The 22,078-nt window shown below is 42.0% G+C and overlaps 2 protein-coding genes across 5 annotated transcripts in view; one reads left to right on the top strand and one right to left on the bottom strand.

Annotated features, from left to right (window-relative positions):
* FMRFaR (FMRFamide receptor) overlaps window positions 1-22,078 on the top strand; it is a 123,172-nt gene that overhangs the window by 95,873 nt on the left and 5,221 nt on the right. For 3 of the 4 annotated variants that reach the window (XM_028183811.2, XM_089732739.1, XM_089732737.1), the window contains one exon: window positions 15,835-15,870. The exons of the other annotated variant lie outside the window; for it this stretch is intronic. The gene's annotated coding sequence lies outside the window, so the exon portion shown is untranslated. The remainder of the gene's footprint in view (window positions 1-15,834; window positions 15,871-22,078) is intronic. 4 annotated transcript variants of the gene reach the window in all.
* Window positions 15,943-20,483, bottom strand: LOC114250071 (chymotrypsin-2). Its single transcript, XM_028183813.2, has 4 exons — window positions 19,907-20,483; window positions 19,649-19,823; window positions 17,734-17,913; window positions 15,943-16,246 (listed from the first exon to the last, which is right to left on the bottom strand). Exons 1-4 carry the CDS (start codon window positions 20,245-20,247, stop codon window positions 16,013-16,015), a joined length of 930 nt encoding a protein of 309 aa, XP_028039614.2. The 5' UTR covers window positions 20,248-20,483; the 3' UTR covers window positions 15,943-16,012.

Here is a 22,078-nt window from a genome sequence, read left to right as displayed (position 1 = left end):
CCTTACAGGAATAATGACATGATCAGCTCGAGTTAGTGTGGCGATGTACTTACTGACTCTAAACATCGAAATACAAATTGTAGCAGTCAGCTGAATACACTACAATATTAAAGCGTTACTGTACGGATTGAATAGTAATAGCGTAACCCTTCGAGATGTGAGCCTCAGAACTCGCACCGCTAGACGGCGCCACCGCTGCTCCGCGGAGCCGGCGCCACATCAGCCCGCACCGCTCACCCGCCCACGGAGCATGAACTTCGTCGTAATCCGACATCACCTAACGTCGTAAAACGTAAACTCATTTTTTCTCAAAGGAGTATTCCATTTTACGATCGTTTGTTCTGTTCCAAGCTTGCGTTCGTTGCTGCGCGAACTGGACTCATCTCGTGCCTCTCCTATCCTCACTCGTACACGCAAATGTTAATCTCTACGTTACAACCATTAGCATTTTATCTGCTCCGTCAGTCGACAGATTTATGTTCAATGTACTTACTTGTGTACAATGTACATTAGTGAGCTTTCGTATTAACGAGTAAACAAAGATTTGAAAGTAATTTGTTTTCCACCTTAACTAAATATAAGTCTTGAGATGTGATGATTTTAGTCGATTTTCGACTACTGGACGAACACTTATTTGCATAATAGTTGGTGACAGGACTGCGGTAAGGCCACACGGAGGGCAACGGCGGATCCAGGGGGGAGTCATGGGGGTCATGACCCCCCCTGAGCTAGTTCCAGGACTTAAACTAACTTGGACTAATTGAAGAACATCATGATTTATTTATTATCTATTGTTATCAAAATTAAATTATAAGTTCTTAATTTGCCCACGACTATGTGACCCCCTCCTGGCGCCAAAGCTGGATCCGCCCTTGACGGAGGGCCGGTAATCGCGGCGGTTTTCCTGACAAATTAGTGATCGTTCCCGTTTGAAGGGCGGGACAGTTCCTAGCAGCACTCCAATACTACAACACGCCAGGCGCGCTCGGCAGTCACCCTGTGACACGAGCTAAAACTCTAAGTTGCCTAATAGTGACGGCCATCTTAAACTAAACTGAACACTTCCTTCGCAGCAGAAATAGGCAGTCAACCCAACCATTGTGAATAATAAATATTATTTTCATAATTATTTCGACTAAATCTCGAATTATGTATGCGGAGACGACCCGGCGCGCGTCTGGACCTCTCTGTATGTAGAGCCTTCCTTACAGTTAGCGGCGGAGTGATACCGACTGACTGATCACTGCGATTTGTGCACGTCATATTATATGTGATGACGTCATTTACTCTACTGACCTCGGGCGCACGACGTTTGTATTAAATTATAAGTATTTAGCTAATAATATGTTAAAGTACATATTTATTTCTTCTTACTTGAGTTATTTGAAATTGCATCAAGTATACCTAAGTAGCCACGTCGTAGGCTACATTCTGTAGCGCAACATGCTACGCCGTGGGATGTTGCGACATTTGGTCGCCACGTAACAGTGGAGAGTTCCACGCGCGAGGCAGAGGCTGTTGTTTCATATGTCGCAGTAGGATTCGTTCACAGGATCTTCAATAAGCAGAAAAAATGGTGCGCGTGCAACTTGGTGCACGTGAAAGAAGTGAAACCTCTTTTGCAGTGTGTAGTACTTTTATTTAAAATTAGCTTTTGTCCGCGACTTCTTCCGCGTGGAATAGTTACTTTGGGATAACGCTAAATTCTATCCTTTTAAGCAATTTTTTTTATTTTATTTTATAGAGGGTGAACATATTTTCGAATATTAGAATGTTGAGGAGCTCAATTCAAGGTACTAAAATCATACTTTTTAACCGGCTTCAAAAGAGGAGTTTATTAATTCGACCACCATTTTTTTATCTGTGTATGTTCACCGATTTCTCGAAAATGCTTGAACCGATTCTGATCATTATTTTTTCTTTTTTTTTTGTTCGCAAGGGTAGACTTCCCGAATGGTCCTGTAATCAGCAGGATTAGGATCTGATGATGGGATCATGGAGAAATCGAGGCAATTGTAAAAATTTCAAAGCCTATATTCAAGTGATTTCTTGTTATTCTGCCGGCATGTGCCGCGGCGCAGTTATTATATATTATTTTAGCGAAACTTTAACCATTTCCGCAGCGCACGCAACAGCAGCTCTCAAAAGGAAAAGCATTCCCCGATTTTGAAACATATTAGTGCTCCGCTGGTATTGGTGTTAGCGTGATGTTATATAGTCTATAGCTTTACTCAATAAACGAGCTATATAACACTGAAAGAATTCTTCAAATCGGACTAGTAGTTCCTGAGATCAGCGCGTTCAACCAAATAAACAAACTCTTCAGTTTTATAATACCTATGTTATTTATTTATTTATTTCATGTAAAATTTACATTGGCAGCCAATGCCTAAGGCATTCTCTACCAGTCAACCAAAGGTAGTGCAGAGTGGATAGTGGTAGGATGGAATGAAATTTATATTAAGTTACAAGAAGTAACATCTATACATGTAAATAAAATTGGAGTGTCTGTTTGTGATATTTGCGGGGCTTAAACGACGAAAGGAAGATCTTCCACCGAGCGGGTGACATTGTTCGGTAGACCGACGGTCCAAATGTTGTTGTTCGGAACTTGTATATATGCGCTTTATCTTGAAAATGTCGTAAGCGAGATTCAGGCATCTGTCAAATATCTTGTGTTCTGTGACGGCTACCGCCACATGATATATGAAATAACCGCTTTTTACTACATGCGTATAAATATATATACGGTACATAAACCAAAATAACATTTTTTACAATTTTTGTCTGTCTGTCTGTTTGTTCCGGCTAATATCTGGAATGGCTGGACTGATTCTGGCGGGACTTTCGTAGATAGGTAGCTGATGATATAAGGAGTAATTTGGGCTACTTTTTTTAGACAGGCATTGCCCCGCGGCGTCACCCGCGGTACGACAATAACCGCGGGTAGCATCGCGGACTCAGCTAGTCAATAATAAAATTTAATGTTTCCGATGCGAAGCGAGGGCGGGACGCCAGTATTAAATATTTGAGTAACTAAGCTGTTCACACCGTTGGCCTTGTAATGTAGTAGTTTATATGAAATCCAAATAGATGTCGCTAAACTAAATAAAATATAAGATGGTTAATATGTTACTGCCGTTTACAGGAGCCATGAGAAACTAATAAGAAGCCATCTAGTGGCTGACGCCCGTAAACAGTGGTTCGCGAGACGCTGTCTATTTTCTGTCTCGCTTTTCTTATTGTATCTTCTTGTATCTTCGCTATCTAGCGGTAAGGAATCTGTCGCATTTTAAATTTTATTCTCAACGCGCTCTAAAAGTTTCACTTCAAAACTCACAAACTTCACAACCGTGGACGGGCCTCGCCTCGCAGTCTTGTTGGGTTTAGACAAACAATAACAGACGCAATCAACTTGAACATTGAAATAACAGCATTTCAATGTTCTTTGAAATGCGCTGGAAAAAAATATATTTGTTTTTCTAGAACTTTGAGCCAAGCTCGATGTTGGCCCTGCCTTATCTCAACGCATCGCGGACTCTACATCCGGTTACAGTGCAAGTGCCCTGGTGCATGGTGTCGCCCACAATCAAACATATTCAAAGATGAGAAGCTAGCGTGTATTTTTAATAAATTCGCCCAACTACTGTATTGGATATCTCTACTATATAATACATACATCATTATTATGTCAATGTGTACTTTTTTTTTTGTTATATTTTTATTTCTTTCAATCAAAGTATGCATCCATTGTACAGATGCATCCTGCCAGCGCAGTGGTGGTATTCACTACCTGTCTTGAAGAAGTTAGGTGCGCGGGAGCCAATTAACTCTTCAAAGGCATTTTTTCGGTAGGCAGCGGCTTGGCTCTGCCCCTGGCATTGCTGAAGTCCATGGGCGACGGTAACCACTCACCATCAGGTGGGCCGTATGCTCGTCTGCCTACAAGAGCAATAAAAAAAAATGTACTGCCTTTCAGGTACTGAAGTTTTATCCTGCCATGAATTTTTCAAGCTTTGGAAAAAGTAGAAGTCTATTAATGCAAGGTCCGCTAAGTACGGTGGATGTCGCAAAACTCTTGTAGCTTAGAGACTGTTTGCTCTGCGAGGTCAAGCGAGGTCGTGCAAGAGCAGCGCATTATAATTGACACTGTATTTCCAGCCAAACATACATTACACTTCAAACGGCCAGTATTGTAAAACGGTAGCTTCATAGTTTATTATATTATGTACTTAACCGATGCCGATACTTGTGTACCTAAATATACCACGTAGCTCTTAGGTTACGGACCTGAGGCTGTACCTAGTGTACCTGTTGGCGTCACGTGCCTGTTCTCACACGGGACGTGCGTGCCTCTCGTGAATGAGTTCACGGGAACAGAACTGGGCATTCATTTTCAGTTCGCTGTAAGCTATGTTTAGATAACGTGGAAGATGACAACTTATTTTAAAATAAACCTAAACAACAAATATATCGCCACACGCGCAATGCTTAAAATAGGTTGGGGAAAAAGTCTTTTCGCATTAGACGCATGTAGGTATGAACTTATAGTAAAATCTCTTTGGCTATACTATTTGTATCTGGCTGGTTTTGGTATCATTAAAAATTTAAATTTAAAAAAAGATAATTCCAAATTCAAATTAGTAAAATGTGTGGTTTTGATATAATTTTCTTACTGTCAAGATGAGTGAATCTATTGAAGAAATTCGATACATTTTCAAATTTTACTACAAAAAAGGTAAAAATGCAACGCAAGCCGCGAAAACAATTTGCGATGTTTATGGACCTAGTGCAGTCAGTGTCTGTGAGAGTAGCACACATTTGGTTTAAGCGTTTTCAATCCGGAAATTTTGATGTCAAAGATGCACTTCGCTCTGGTCGCCCTATTACGGATAAAATGGATGCCATTTTTGAAATAGCGGAGCAAAATCGGCATATTAGTAGTTAAGACGTAGCTAAAGAACTGGGAATTGACCACAAAATAGGTTTGGCGCATTTGAAAAAAACTGGATACACAATTTGGTCGTCTTGGGTTGTATTATAATGTCTTTCCAAACACAAATGGAGACAATAAAGTTTTTATTTAAGACGAACACAATATATAGAAAGAAGGAGAAAGTAACAAAAAATAGATAGTCCAAGCAACACAAGCAGTACACGAAACAAAAAGCAAAAATTATAAAAGGCGTAGAACAGAAAAGATAATACGGGATGCGCGCTCGCAAGTCAGATTTCGACTGGTGGCGGTGGATCCGTAAAAATGCGACCGATGTACTAGCGAAATATATCGCCGCCGCTATACTGCAGTTATCGCCTGACTTTGCTTGTGAATTTTATTTTGTTTAGTGTAAATAATGTTTTGTATGATTGTGTGATAAATGAATGTGTTGATATAAAATAAAATATGTATGTGTTATTGTGTAGTGTAATTATAATAAAATATTATAAAATAAATAAATATATGTGAGTCACCCACACACAATAAAGCTCGATATTTGGGTACTTCACGAGCTCACTGAAAGAAACCCAATGAACCGTCTACTCATTTGTGATCCTTTATTACGACGTAATTAAACCGAACCATTTTTATAGAAGCTGATAACTGGTGATGAAAAGTGGATCACGTATGACAAGAACGTGCGAAAAAGGTCGTGGTCAAAGGCCGGTCAGGCTTCACAGACTGTGGCGAAACCCGAGTTAACTCGCAACAAGGTGATGCTGTGTGTGATGGGATTGGAAGGACATTATTCATTATGAGCTGTTACCACCAGACAGGACCATCGATTCTGAACTCTACTGCGAACAACTGATGAGCAAGCAAGCAAGCAAAGCAAGAAGTTGAGAGAAAGCGGCTGGAATTAATCAACAGAAGGGGTGTGGTTTTTCATCATGATAACGCTAGACCTCACACATCTTTAGCCACTCAGCAAAAATTAAAGAGAGCTTGGCTAGGAGGTGTTAATATAATTAATAGTTAATATAGTCCTGACCTTGCACTTTCAGATTTGCACCTGTTTCGGTCTCTTCAGATTTTTTTAGGCAGTGTTAGGTTAACATCACGAGAGGACTGCCAAAACCAATAATCGCGGTATTTTGATCAGGAGCCCCAAAATTTCTAAAGCAATGGGATCATGTCCCTACCTACAAGATATCAAAAAGCTATCGAACAAAATTGTAAAAATGTTGCGAATTTTCTTAAAAAATGCGAATATACTTTTTCCCCAACCTATTATATCTAGTTATTGTTAGTCCTCGGGTCGGGGCTACATTAGTTTTGTAATGTGTAATGGAGTCGAGTCGAGTCTGTCCACTCACCGACTGGTCGCGGTGGCCGCCGTTAGCCGCCGCTAGCGAGATTGTAACGGTGCGGCACACACGACATTATGTCTCCAAAGAAAAATTAAAATGAGCTACATTTATTGGAATATTTTACTATTCAAGTTCACGCATTGCCTAGTAGTATCAACAATTTCGATCTGATATGACGGGGACTATTACTTTCGATGTATCGTCAAAGATCTAGTAATTCCTTGTAGTTTCACTTACGATAGAGAAGTGTATATTATAATTTATTTATTTAGTAATATAATTGTGTAATATAATAATTGTAAGTATAAGTATAATAATGGTGAGACATTTTGAGACACAGAAGTTTGTAATTTGTCTTCCTCGCTAAATTAGCACGATGACTTTTATTTAGATGTATCCGCATTATTTCCTAGTACCATAGCAGTTAACATCACGACAAGAGCTGCAATATAACAAGTGTATCTGTGCCCTGACGACGGGCGCGCTGGCGAGCCGCCAGGTCACTAGGGCTGGCGGCCGGGAGTCGACACTGTGGGGGTATCCGCGACCACAAGCTACACGGCCCGCTCACCGCTGCCGCTGCCGCTTGTGGTGCGAGACGCGCCGTGTCACCCAGTCAAATGTTAACTATTTTAATTCAAATTTACATAATACATTATTTTCAGATAGTTTTTATACTATACAGTTACAAAAATTTACTAAATCCATCTTGCCCGTAATAAGGACTTCTTTACTTTTACATGTAAGCCACTGAGAGGCATTAATAACGTCAGAGTGAATCCGTTGCGAGTCGTTACAGCAGAGAAAGCCACACTTCCGCTAATACTGTTACTTTGTCTGATGAACCAGCATCAAGCATGTCTTAAAAGTTATAAAATTCATCAAATTTCATTTCATTTGAGGAGAGTTAATATATTTGCGCTTTGCAATTAATGTTTGAAGACATTGGACAGTCTGAATCGAGTCGCTCTCCAGCCTATCATTGCCAGATAGTTGCGTTATTAATGAGATGACATTTAGTGTCCGTAATGATCATCAGCCAAGACACAGAGCCCCGAGAGAGAACTCACAGAGCAAATAGTTACCCTCACAAATATTATATCGAAAGCATGTACACAATTTTATTCAAATTTTTGCATAGGTATTGATTCGTTAAAATACTGTGTCACTAGGATGTTTGCCATGTCCGTACATCAGTACACAAAGCGCTATGGCTATTTGATTCTAAAATATTCCGCCGTGAAAATAGAATTGATTTAAAGTGTTACATCAATAGTTTGGAAGTTGATGGTTTAAATAAACAACAAGTCTAAATTACTAGTCGAGCACTATGTTAATTCTTCAAGTGATTAATTCGGTACAAAACTCAACGTGTACTTCAATAGAAACAATCTGACGAGCTGGACACGTGATGGAGCCGGCTGTCGGGCACAGGGGTGTGCAATACAACGCGCTTCCGCGGCACACACACGTGGTGCTGTGTGAAAACGTTTACGAATTTAATGAAAATAAAAGTTTTTTTTTTATTGCTTAGGTGGGTGGACGAGCTCACAGCCCAGACGAGCTCATAGACATCTACAACGTAAATGCGCCAGCCACCTTGAGATATAAGCTCTAAGGTCTCAGTATAGTCACAACGGCTACCCCACCCTTCAAACCGAAACGCATTACTGCTTCACGGCAGAAATAGCAGGGCGGTGGTACCTACCCGTGCGGACTCACAAGAGGTCCTACCACCAGTGATTACGCAAATTATAATTTTGCGGGTTTGATTTTTATTACACACGATGTTATTCCTTCACCGTGGAAATCAATCGTGAACATTTGCTAAGTACGTATTTCATTAGAAAAATTGGTACCCACCTGCGGGATTCGAACACCGGTGCATCGCTCAACACGAATACACCGGATGTCTTATCCTTTAGGCCACGATGACTTCTAAAATTTAGTTATTTAGCTTAAGCTCGACTGGCACCCTGGACTACCCCTCGAACTGTCGTACGTGAAGCTTTACATAAAGTCGATTCTTAAGAATACCAATCCACGCCTAAGTACAGCTATAAAATAGTTATTTTTAATTTCTAAATTATTGATAAATTGAACTTCCTTTAATCGAAATAAATGTCTCCACGTACACTTTGTACGGAACAGTCGATGCCTCACTTGCGTGAGGCAATGTACGTTTGTAAATCACAAAACTCTATGTCAGAGTCACAAATATTGTACGAGTATTCCCTTACATGTGCTGTAGGAGCCCGCCTCCCGCCACGTCGTCACATGGTCCGTCGGTCGGCGGGTAGTGGCGGGTAGTGGCGGGTAGTGGCGGGTAGTGGCGGGTAGTGGCGGGTAGTGGCGGGTAGTGGCGGGTAGTGGCGGGTAGTGGCGGGTAGTGGCGGGTAGTGGCGGGTAGTGGCGGGTAGTGGCGGGTAGTGGCGGGTAGTGGCGGGTAGTGGCGGGTAGTGGCGGGTAGTGGCGGGTAGTGGCGGGTAGTGGCGGGTAGTGGCGGGTAGTGGCGGGTAGTGGCGGGTAGTGGCGGGTAGTGGCGGGTAGTGGCGGGTAGTGGCGGGTAGTGGCGCGCCGCCTCTGTGACACACCCGGCTGTGCTTCGACTGCGTTCACTGAGAATCTTGAGATTTGTACGAATTTCTTCTGCCGTGGACTCTTTGTTATTTGCTGCCATTCTGTACTTTATACCTCTAATTGTTTCTGAGCAAAGGTCATAGGGGTCGGTCAGACAGTCGCACGGACAAGAGAATAATCCCAAAATAGTTTAATTTTTATTTCCGTTGAGGTCGGGAACCCCAACAAAGGGTACGGATTTTTTCCATCAAATTCCAAAAAGTAAGAAGTTAGGACAGTATTTTTATTTTTTTTAATTTACGTGTAAACGTAAAAACTTATGCTTGGAACAAATCAACAATTGGGACAAATCATCTACATATAACATGAATTAACATGAAATGTTAGCGGCACACTCATTTCGCTGAGATTGTACTAACATGATGGCTGATTATTCTTCCATTGAGATCTAGAGTCGTTCAATTGTTATTTTCATAGGACTGTATGTCGGATGAAAGTTACTTTGTTTTTAAATAGTAATTTACAAGGGATCTGTTAACAGCCTTGTGAATTAACCAAAAATATTTAGCAAAATATTTCCTGATAATAAATACGCAGCTGAACCGAACGGAGGTGAGGGCTCGTTGACATACCCGTACGAGATAACAAATGCTCATTGCATTGCGAACTAGGACCTAGCTATACACTAATGTTGATCAAACTTGTAGCGCGTGACGTCAGCAGCGGGTACACATTACCTTCACAGAGCAGTGGCTTCGAAGAAGGCCGTTCTCTTCTGAAGAGTCTGTGCCGACTCATCAGCTAAGTGCGCAGACTGCACTCGTCACTAATTACCCCGGGCAGCGCGGGCACGTAGAGGGCGTCTCGCGCTCCCCTGTCTGTCCGTATTCAGTCCCGTATCAAAAGAATTCAATTAAAAATAATGTAGGTACTTAGATTACAATCCTTTTCCTTAGGGACCAAAAGATCAATAAAGATAGATAATTTTGACGCGTCGTTGAAACTTCAGTTTGGGACCAAATTGACAAATGGCGACTTTTTATTTCTGCTTTTAATAATCAATTAAATAACTATAGTACCGCGGCTCTCTGCGAGACGTCATTGAAGAAAAGCTAAACCATATTTTTTTGTTTAAAGTATCTCTAGAAATTGGTTAACTGATTACAGAAAACCTATTTTTAATGAAAAAATATCTTTAATTACAAATATTTTTGACGAAATGATCCATTATTTATCCTCGCACGTCGCCATGATTGGTTTTTCTGAAAATAATACTTTAGGCATTTTTTTTATTTTTTTACTTTGTGTACGACACAGATGTCAGCTTTGTTATGATATTATTGATAACCTCCAAATCTAGGAAAATTAATCAAAGTCGCTGGACGTGGATTGTCAGGTTTTTCCAAAAAGTCCAGTGAGCTCTCAGTAAATAACCACCATTTCACTGAGACATTATTTCATTCTATTTTATCTCATTTTATTGAATTATATCATAATTGATAACAGTTCAAAGAAATGAACTCCCACCTTACATCATTTTTCGTTCCATATTATTTTTAATATAACAGAAATATAAAATATCAGATTTGTATCGTGTGATGCCTTCGCCCTTTCTTTTGGAAAAAAGACGTGTGGCACTCGGAGGCTGCCGCGGTAAAGCTATTGCATAGCATTTTTTATCAACTTATGCAATTATAAATCGACAATAATAATTTGCTATTAAAGTAAGATCCGGCGAGAAACTCAGTGGGCTAACTTTCAATGAATCATTGAACTCAATGAATTCACTAGAAGGCGCTACATGGGATAGAGACACGCCTTTGGATGCTAGTTCTAGCTCTCATTCGCCCAGAATCAACGGTTTAGCTAGTTTATTTTTAATGCCACTCCAATCAGTGAATGAGTAGTAGGAGTAGTAATAAAATTCTTCAACTAAGCGATACAAAATGGCACGCCTAACGCATTGTAATGTGATACAATTTTCTATTTTACAATTCCATTTGTCGCCGATAGATGGCGCTTGACGCAAAAGCTGAATCGCGCTATCGTTACCCAGGAAATTATATCACATATTTTTATAGTACATAAATCGGTGTTTAGACTTCTTACTTTAAACACTATACAAGCGCAACGTGTGAATGTGTTGAACGCGAGCTACATAGTAGGCGTAGTGAGGGTGGAAGGTTTTTTTCGTTACGGAATTTCATGATTACGCTCTCAAGCTGCGCTCAAGGCCCAAGATAAAATCTATGCAATAGCTTAAAAATGGAACTTCTACTACTGATAACCTCAAAACACTTTTCTAATTTCAGCTCGAAGCATGCGGGCGGTCTTGACTTGAACACTATTCAAACTGTGGTCTTCTTTACCAATTCGGTGCAAAAGAATCCGAACGTGTTTTCAGACATATTTTTCTTAGTGAAATATGTAAAATATTTGTTAAATGAACGGGCGAGATTAATGGAAGGTCACCATGTCACTGTTTAACTTTTTTTGAGGCAATTACTCTACTTTACGCCACTGATGATGCATCACCTTGAAAAGTGATAACTTTTTTCAATTCGTTATTAAAAAATAATCAGAGTGAATATATAAATTACTTTCTCAAATTGATCTAATTTTCTAAAAAAAGCCCTGCTCTATGCGACCTGGCTACGGAACCTTCATAACAAATAACTGACATATTCCAGGGAGCGTGTCTAATGGCGTCCTCATTACTCTCACATACCTCTGTTTCTTTATTAAACTTAATAAACGTGAAAGTCGTTATATTAAGTAATATCGAACAGCGGCCCTCGAGTGCCTCACACTCGTAGATGAAGAACGCAACAAACAAAAGACTCGATTTACAATTCTGGAGCACCGTCAGCTATACGTGACGTCACAGTGTATCGCCCCGCCTCGCATATTTCGCCTCTCATTAAAGGTACATCTAGGTACTCGTAGTCTTACACTCGCAGTCTGTGTGCAGAGGCGCCGGCTCACAGACGAGACTGCCGCCGTGCAATGTGAGCCGCTGCCAGGAGCACCATAGCGAGTCAACTCACGGACGTATTTTTTTTTTTCGGGCAGCTGCCGAACCGGAGAATGTTTGCGAGCCCAAGAATGTTTGGGCCTACCCGCCAATCGACTCCCCTTGCACTCTCTCACCCGCCGTGCGATCTCCCGTGGACATCTCAACATTGCTTCGTTCATAAATTTAATAACCATCAATAAGCCCTTCGAGTAGAGACGGGTGGGTAGTTCACGGCAGGCTGGTTCCTCGCTACCGACCCGTGTGCTCCTCCTTAAGCAACGGTGAGCTTCACTGTTCACAGACAACATCGTGGGGATTATTAAAAAGTGTGTTTGTAATATAAATCTATGGATGACTTCTGCCGGAAGCCCCGCTCGAATGTAAAGTTTCTGATTGTTCCGCCGACTTGCAATAATCAGAGCGTACTGAGCCGCGTGTTCCTCAGGAATGTACAAGGCTCAGGTTGCTGACTCAGTATCTGCTAGCACATCAGTAATTACTTCTTTACAGGTCGCTCAACGAACTGAGGATGTTGTGCTGAGCTGGCACCGGACCGACGCCACGCACACACGCACGCGCGACACATTCACACACCTGCATCATCATATCGAGGAGTGTAAGGCTATTTCGTTTAAGCGACATTTATGCAACTTTACAGGAGATCCATTTTAAGTTTAAAATGTCGAAAAAACATAACAAAAAGCTTCTTTAGCTATTTATTTGAATGGGATAAACTTAATTGAAGTTCAATTAAAAACATCGAATTATTGATACTAAATTCCAAATAAAACGGACCTTTAATTACAAAGATAAATGTCGCGTATTAAGCGAAATGTCGCTTTTTTATTGCCGAGATGGGTGGTCGAGCTCACGGCCCACCTGGTCTTAAGTGGTTACCGGAGTACGTGGACATGTATACCTAGTCTTGCCATAAATAACATTTATTACTTTTACAGTGTGTTAGTTTAATACATAAATATAAAACAACTTAAAGTATAAAAAGCTTATTCGAAGTGGTCTCCATTGGCTGCAATACAGTCCTTTAAACGTTGAGGCCAGTTATCAATAGAAGCACGCACTCTTTCCATGGGAAAAATTTTCACTGCCAATCGTACTGATTGTTTTAGGGACTCCAAATTATCATGGCGTTTAGAGCAAGCCGTACTCTCTAAAACTGACCATAAATCATAATCCAGCGGATTAAGATCAGGACTAGACGACGGCCAGTCTTCAGCTCTGATGAAGTCCGAAACGTTCGTTTCCAACCAAGACTGCGTAGACCGAGCTTTATGACCTGGCGCCGAGTCTTGCTGGAAGGATCATTCTTGATTATTGAACATGGTGTTGTTAAGGGGCTTCACTACCTTCTCAAGAATGGTATCTTGATACACTTGTGTCGATGTTTTGATACCTTTTTCACAAAAGTATGGCTCAGTCACTCCTTCATAGCTAATAATACCCCACCAAACCATCACTGAGGTCGGATAGTGCCCACGTTGCACTCTGTCGACTAATTGGGAAGCTTCCTTAGAGCTTTGAGCATAAATACGGTCATTTTGTTTGTTAAAATGTTGCTCAATTGTAAAAAATTTCTCATCCGTAAACAAAAATTTTCTATGACCTCCCTTTGCATACCGCTTCAGTAGTTGTTTCGATTTTACTACCCTATTCTCTTTTAAATTATCAGTTAAGAAATGATCAGTACGTCTCTTATAGGCTGAAAGTCCTAAGTCATCTTTTAAAATACGCGACATGGTTCTAGGTGCTATCTTCATGTCCCGAGATAAAATCTTTTGCTTACGGACAGGATTTCTTCGAATTCTTTCCCTTACTGCTTTGACCACCTTTTTCGTACGAACACTACGTGGACGGCCAGCTCTTTTTCCGTCACAAACAGAGGAGGTCTCATTGCACCTATTAATAGCCCGGTACACAAACATTTTACTAATACCAAGCGTATGGAGAGTTTTAAAAATTGCATTTGGCTCCATACTTACTTTGTGTAATGCAATCACAGCGATTCGGTTACTCTTTATCACCCCACTCCATTTTAATATCGCAAAATATTGTACAATGTATTGGCGCCAAAATGAGAAAATTCAATGAGCAATCATATAGAAATGACAGATTTCAAATTCAAATGTAATATTTTGTTTATATTTAATTGTAACAGTATTTATGGCCAGATTAAGTATACTACTACAATAATTGATAGTTGCCAGCGGGATTCGAGCACCGTTGCTTCGCTCGACTCGAATGCACGGGCGTCTTATCCACGCCACGCCACGCCACGGCACGCCACGCCACGCCACGCCACGCCACGCCGACTCAAACCGAATCGCTTAAACTAAATAACCTTTTATCCCTCGATATTATATTTTAGTACAATAATAAGCAGTTAACAATTATGTAGCACCAGTTCTCCGAAAGGTGTCGTTGGCAGAGCACTAGCGGCTCAATGGAATCAATTCTAATTTAATTAACTATGAACAAAGCTTTCCCTCACTTTGAGCGTAACGATACTATTATTTTAAGTACATTATATAATTAAACACATTGTGTTCAGAGTCGCGGGAATGCGCAATCACGTGGCAACTGAGTATGTATGTACATACACCTTAATGTATTATATACATAACAATATTATTATACAAAGCACGCACCCGCTCTGTGATGGAAAGAACAGTTTTAACATTAACACAAGCACGTCCCAAGGTTTCACCTGTATTCGATTGAATAATTATATTAAGAACGAACGCGAACTGATCATATTGTTACGCCCACAAAAAAAAGATGCGTGGCTCTTCACAAAAGGCAAGATAATTGAGAATTCTCTAAACTATTATACTCGTAGTATAGGCTCATAGACAATGAGAAGAGTTACCGAGCATCGTAACAGAAGAGCGCACGCGAACCGACCTGGACATGAGCGGCCCCTGCATGTCGTGCGTTGACTCGCTAGGAGCTGGGCGGAGCTGTTAGGGCCCTAGCACACCGAGACGCCATGGCGAGTCACCGGCTACGTATCCAAACAATTCATATTACAATGTATGACAGCTAACTCACTAGGCGACGGTTTGGCTACGTCGCCAATTTGGAAGCGTAGCCAAGACTGGCAGCCCGCTGTGTGGAGTCTGGACACTGTGGCGACCTGGCAACGTCGCCAGTACACGAGCAAGCTGCGCCTCACTCACTCAGTGGCCAACCGGCCGCCAAGTCGGATACATTATGAATTTTGATACATAAACATTCATTGTAGAAATTCAAAATCGACTGTGTTTATGGGATTCCTCAATAAAAGATTATTCCGATCGTAATTTAAAAATAAAATGTTGGGCACATAATAAGTACACATAATAAGTGCGATTTCTTCTAAGCACGAAGCGTCCATTCTCGATACGAGGGAGAACTGAACTGATAGTTGGTCGCCACTGGCTACTCCATTTGGCAACTGAAGGTAGCCAGATGTAACCATGCGTACGTAGAGCCGGCGACGACGTCATGGCGTCCGTTGCCACTTCGCGCTCTCTGTCACGAATTGGCTGCACGCTCATTAGACTCGGCCCATACGCTACATCCGATGTGTGTATAAATAATAACGATTGCGATAGTACAGGCGAAAGCAGTACTCAGTATCCTACTGGTGGTGAGGGTGGTCCTCGCACAATAACATCCAAACAAATTGAAGTAAAGGCTGTCGTAGTCCTCAAACTGCCGACATCGGTATCTTCGCTCGTGTTGGTTGACAACCACCCCCTCCACAGCTGATCACCACCACACCACTGGTCACAAGCCGCTAGACCAACGAGGCGTACATTGAGCGTACATTCTACTACGAGTTCCTAGTTGAGTTGAGGGGGTGAGGGAGCGTCGACCGCCTCTCTCGACCATGTTCAGTCCAATAACCAACCCTATATTTATTGTTCCAGAGACCGATGTGGCTCCGACTCCGAGGCAAATCAACAGTAAGTGTGTCAGTTTAAAACATTTCATCACGGTCTTAATTAACTCAATCAGTATCTAATGGTAATGCCGTGTCGGATGCTATATATAGGTTCATACTTGCTCCTTATCGCACTTTTATTTATCAAACATTCAAACAAAAGCTCACGACAACACTCCTAGTGTGAGCAGTGTGAGAGCGCTCAGCCGGACGTGATCGCGGAGACAGTGCAGTGAGGCGCGCGATATGACGCGCATGCGCAGCGCCGAGTCCGTGTCGTGTATGGTGTCGTTGATGAGGTCCGCGTACCGACGCAGCGCCGTGAACACGCTGGTCGCCCCCCGCGCCGCCCCGCCGCCGCCCCCGCACTCCACCGGACCCATCGACGTCACGCCGATCTGTACAGACCATCCTATGAAGGCGCGACCAAACAATGGTATTTACAATATAAATATACGGCCGGCTTGTCGAAACATCCCGTCTCGAATATTCGTATACTTTTCTGTATGATTGAAGAAGGTAGAGTAAGACCTGAAGGCCTTTCCAGTTTCACCAGGACAGTAGGGCGAGCACGAGCTCAGCCAGGGGGTGGGATTTGCTATCAGCTACACCTCCAAACGAGACCGGACAACTCAAGAGCACCTGTTTCGCATAAGAATCTACTACCGGATCGGAATCGCGACCCACTGAGAAGATCCGGCGAGAAACTCAGCAGGTTGATGTTTAAGTAGCACGTCGAACTCTTTGCCGAGTTCAATGAGTACGGTTACCGAGGTTCCTAAGCCTACTCCAAATGTTAGAGCTGAAGGCATCTAATGCAAGAGTTATTGGATTTGATGGATCCTCAAGGACGTGTCTAGGGTGTCAACGGTGACTGGCTCCTGTGTGAACAGGATTCGGGGAGTATTCAGCGTCGGCTACGATAAGGCGATTATCGTGACACATAGCCTTATCGAAGTAACGTTCCGACGCTGACATCATGTGTTCGCGGATCGATTCGAGGTCCAGATTGTCGTGTAGGCCGACGTTCTTCACGAGAAATGGAACTCCGACAGCTGACCTGCAAAAGTGGGATTGTAGAGGTTTGGAGACTGTCTAAGTGTGTGGGGGTTGCGTGAGCGATCACCTAATCCTAACCTAAACCAAATGACGGGCCTAATCCAAGATTTGTAAAGTGTCACCTTGTTCCGAAGGGACATTTTACTCCGCTTATAGATCATAGGATAAAGTCTGTCGAGAATAACCGCGGAGTGGTCGCGGACTTATTTTATATGCGGACGGATTGTCATCGATGCATCAAGGTGACCACCAGGATACTTGACCTTCCTGGCCAAAGGTATTTTGGTATTGGTTAGCCGAAGAGGGTGATCGGGGGTTTGTACCTAGTGCGGAAGGAAATACGGGTTGAGTTTCCCCTTTGAAAACGCACCGGTATGTTTTTCGCTGGGTTGTTGTCTTTGCGCCACTTTCGGAACCACTGACCGAGGGTTACGGCTGCGCTCTGGAGTTTACTCGCGATTAAGGACTTGTTTCTATTCGATTAGTAAGCGGTCGTGTCTTTGGCGAATAGGGCTAAATTGTTCGGCGGCGACCGGGGGATGTCGTTAGTAAACAAACTAAAGAGACGGGGAGAAAGGGCGGAGCCTTGAGGGACTCCGGCCCTGAGAGGTCGTGGGGAGGAGCGGGTTCCCTTGACTCGATATCGAAAAGAGATTCCTATTCTTTCAAATAGTGTAATCTACCTACAACACATCAACCTAGGTGAGCATTGTCTGATGGTTTGGCTATAAACATAATATGTTACTCGCAAATGAAGGAACGTTTGACGGACAAACAAGTGTACAGCATAAGTGCATAGCATACAGTGTAGCATAGAACAATGTACCTGAACCCCTTTATAGTGGACCGGTCCTCCGGAATCCCCCGAGCAGACCCCGCGTAGATCCCTTGCGGCGCCACACACGCAATGGACCCACGAGCCACGAGCACACCTGGACATCACTAGCCGCACGCAGAACAACTCCTCACCCAGCACGGACCGCTCCGTGCGGCCGTACCCGAACACCTGCGACGCAAGCTCATGCATAATTACTATTGCTTCTCTACCACTCGACCTATCATTTATGAAGTACATTTTGTTGGTAAAGGACAAACCCGAAATCCATACAAACTTGGGCCTGGCGTTACAGTGCTAGAATTTGGGCATAAGTTACAATACCTAAGAAGGTTTCATGAGCCCAATTTTCAGGTCTCCCAGCAATGGCCAAATTGGTAAAATCAGACAATGTTTACATTTTAGGTTATGTTTATTGTTCGAGATATTTTAATGAAAACGATATTTTTGAGGCTGTTTCCTACTAAAGATGAGTAATTTTTCACGAAACCTGTTGCAGCAACAGGTTGCTTTAAAATAAAAATGGAACCTGTTACGAGAAATCGCGTGTTAGGTTGTTTACGAAAACGAACGAAAGCCAAAAATTAAAAACAACGTAATGCGAAACGCGCTGCGCACGAAATTATTTTTTTAAGGGATTTTATGACCTGGTAACTAAGACCTTTGGGTCAGTCTTATTTTAATTTTAATGAAAACTTTTTTATATGAAAAACTATATTTATATGATAACTTTTTTATATAAAATATAAATCATTACGTGCTCCCATATTATGTCATCACCTTTCATTTAATTTTATTTCATGCCTTTTTTATTTTTATTTTTTATTGCTTAGATACCTATCGACGAGCTCACAGCCCACCTGATGTTAAGTGGTTACTGGAGCCCATAGTCATCTACGACGTAAATGCGCCAACCACCTTGAGATACAAGTTCTAAGGCCTCAGTATAGTTACAACGGCTGCCCCGCCCTTCAAACCGAAACGCATTACTGCTTTACGGCAAAAATAGGCGGGCGGAAGGCGCGGACTCACAAGAGATCCTACCACCAGTAAAATTATTAATGTAACTACACCATAGAAAAACTCAAAGTACCAAATCGACTTTTTCATGTTATATTTAAGATTGCCAGTTGAAAATATTTTGAATTGCCGCAGTTGCCGACATGATTTCGTGTCATAACTAAATGGCACAGTTATTTATTTCTTTTAATGATTTTTGTTAGTAGATTTTGGTGCTTTACGTTACGTTATTCAATGAGATTAAGTTTATAGTCTGGCCGGCGAATCATGGCACAACTAAATAGCGGCAATCCAAAATATCTTCAGTTGGCAACATTAAAGATAACATAACACGATTTGATACATTTGTATTTTTCTAGGGCATAGTCACATTAATTTATAAATGCAAAACTATCCTTTCATGCTATATTTAATGTTGTCAGTTGTAGATATTTTGAATTGCCGCCATTGTAAGTAGTTGTGTCACGATTCGATGGCCATACTCTATTTACATTGATTAAAATACCTATAAAAACAGTCATTTATCCTAAAGCAAAAGAGTATTAATTATTTTTTACACTCGATTTCCACTAAATCGATCCTATTTTATGGATGTTCTAATTCTAATCCGCACGTTTGTGGAGCTAGTTACGTATGTATATTGAAATAAGTGTTGCAGATGTTTACAAAGATTGTTTAAAACAAAAAATTGAATTCAACTTATTTTCTACACTTGGCCATTGTCAATGAAGCTAAGATTTCAATAGGTTAATCAAGCAAAATAGACGAATTTTTTGGTACATATCCCATTCGTGTAACGCTTAGGCCCAAAATGGGGTTTCTCCTTTACTGTGTACTCTACTTGACAGATATAAGTTGATCAAAGCGTTTGTTGTTATTACTATACTTGCACTTCTTCACCGGTAATCTCCTCTGGGTCGTACAGTTTCATGGCGACGAGCGGATCGCGGGAAGGCGCCGCCGCCAGTAGCATGTCGGAGCGCGTGCGCACTAGACCCACGTCGTGGTGCAGCACCGTCACGTCCACGCCGTGACCCTCGTCCTCCTGCACCACCTTGTAACTGTCGCACATACAAACAAACACTCATGAGTTGTGATGCATTGTGTCGTCGCAGTGTGCACACTTCAGTCGTGATGCACTAACCCTGGATGCATGTATAGATAGTGAACGGGCGCGACATCTCCGTCGGTGGTCGGGTGTCTTCGCGTGTTGTACTTGACGTAAGAGAGGCGCGGCGAGACGCAGTGAGCGGCAGTGAGCACCCAGCGTAGCGCCAGCACGGCCCCGGAGCATCGCGCCACCCAGAACCTGTCTAGTAAAGCGCACGCAGTGCCACCCTCCCCGACCCCCGCGACTGCACCTCCGAACACACGCCGCGACCCCTCTACCCCTACCCCGATGTCGCGGTAAAATGCGTAACGACTGGTGTTCGCGGAGTACGCCGGCACCAACACCTGAGCCGCCAACAACAACTGCACGAGCATTGTTCACTTCGATCTGACCACGATCTGACCGACGTCTAGAGAACTCGCTCTCAGAGCGTGCGTCAAACTGACACTTTATGTGACAGTCATCGATAGTAGAAGATTAGCAACCTCTATAGAATATCAAAGTTCAATATCAAATCAAATTCATTATCAAATTCCACTCAAAGATACACGGAAAATCAAAGAATTATACATTCCTTCTTCTTGCCTACGTGCACCCGGCGCAGCATTTCCTCATAGAGATATGGCATGAGTGTTACAACCTGTTAGTGTTACAACTAATGCCTAGTCATTTGAGTGAGCGATAGTAAAATGTTAATTAGGTACCAAAAAAAAAGAAAAAAACATTATGTTCGAAAATATTTATGTTTATATGGTTATATGGCGAATGTTCTGTAACGAGAATACTCCAGGTATTCTTAAGCCCCCCAAATTATTCAATTCATCAGACACTTCATCATCAGAGTCATTACTTTCACTTTGAGTGTCACTGACTAATTTAATGATGAGAGGCTCATCTATATGTATGCATCCCTACTTCTGTCCTCGTTTTCGATATTTTTTATGTGATTGAAGTCTGTTGTCTTATTGAAGACTTCTGAAATCACAATAGGCATGTCAGAATTATATTTATCGACATTCTATTAGCTAGGGTTCGTTGCATCTAGCTCCAATCGTTTCGACTGCACTCAAGTCGCAGTGGTGTGACGTACCCGTAACTGTATCCTTTTTCATCCACCAGTACGTCTACAGTTCGTCTACAGCTTGTCATCGTACATTGGTTCTGGTTGTGTCGTATGGTTGAGGCTCTTTAAGCTATTCGTTGTATCCTGTATATTTTCCGTCAGCCGCTTCTGCATCTTAACCTTTTAATAATTTCCATTAGGGGTTGTGTTTGTGCAAATATTATGATATGGGGCGCTTTGCAGTATATTAATTGTTGGCTGACGTTTACAGACAGAAGGCAGAAGTATATCGGTCACCCATTTTCTGCAATCCGCTGTGATCGCCTTGCACAAAGTGGGTATGGAGCCGTCGGTCATATTCCAAACACTTCAAAAGCTTGGCATCAACCATATATTCGTATGTCGTACTATCAACAGATACAACAACATTTCGTCTGTCCAAGACCAGAAAAGATCGGGGCGGTCGCGTGCTTTTAGAACTATTATATATACAAAGGCTGTTAATGCTGTTAAGGCCAGAATATACAGTTGACCCTATTAACTAAGCAGGGGTACTAAGCCAAAGTAAGCAGATGAATAATTGTTTATGAGGGAGGACAAGCAGGGTTTGTGTACAATACTTTGTTAATGCTCCAATCCAATACAAAAAGTGGGTTTATCACGACGACATGAACCACAAGATTATTTTTTATTTATTTTTTCTGAGATGGGTGGACGAGCCCACCTGGTGTTAAGTGGTTGCTGGAGACATAGACATATATAACGTTAACCCATCTTGAGATATAAGTTCTAAGGTCTCAGAAAGTTATAACGGCTGCCCCACCCTTCAAACAGAAACGCATTACTGCTTCACGATAAAAATAGGCAGTGTGCTGGTACCTATCCGTGCGGACTCACAATATTTCCTATCACCAGTAACTACGTAAATTATAATTATGCGGGTTTGATTTTTATTACACGATGTTAATTCCTTCATCGTGGAAGTCAATCGTGAACATTTGCTAAGTGTGTACGTACATAATAATATGTATTTCATTACAAATAAGGCTAAGTTCATATAACCGCGCGGTACAAGATCAGTCAAAGCAGTGTTTATTGTTCACATAACCACGCGGCACCGCGCGGTGCGCTGCGGCCCATGC

Source organism: Bombyx mandarina, chromosome 15, assembly GCF_030267445.1.
Source record: "Bombyx mandarina strain Sakado chromosome 15, ASM3026744v2".
Classification (NCBI taxonomy): Eukaryota; Metazoa; Arthropoda; class Insecta; order Lepidoptera; family Bombycidae; genus Bombyx; species Bombyx mandarina.
This window is presented reverse-complemented; position numbering and strand designations above follow the sequence as displayed.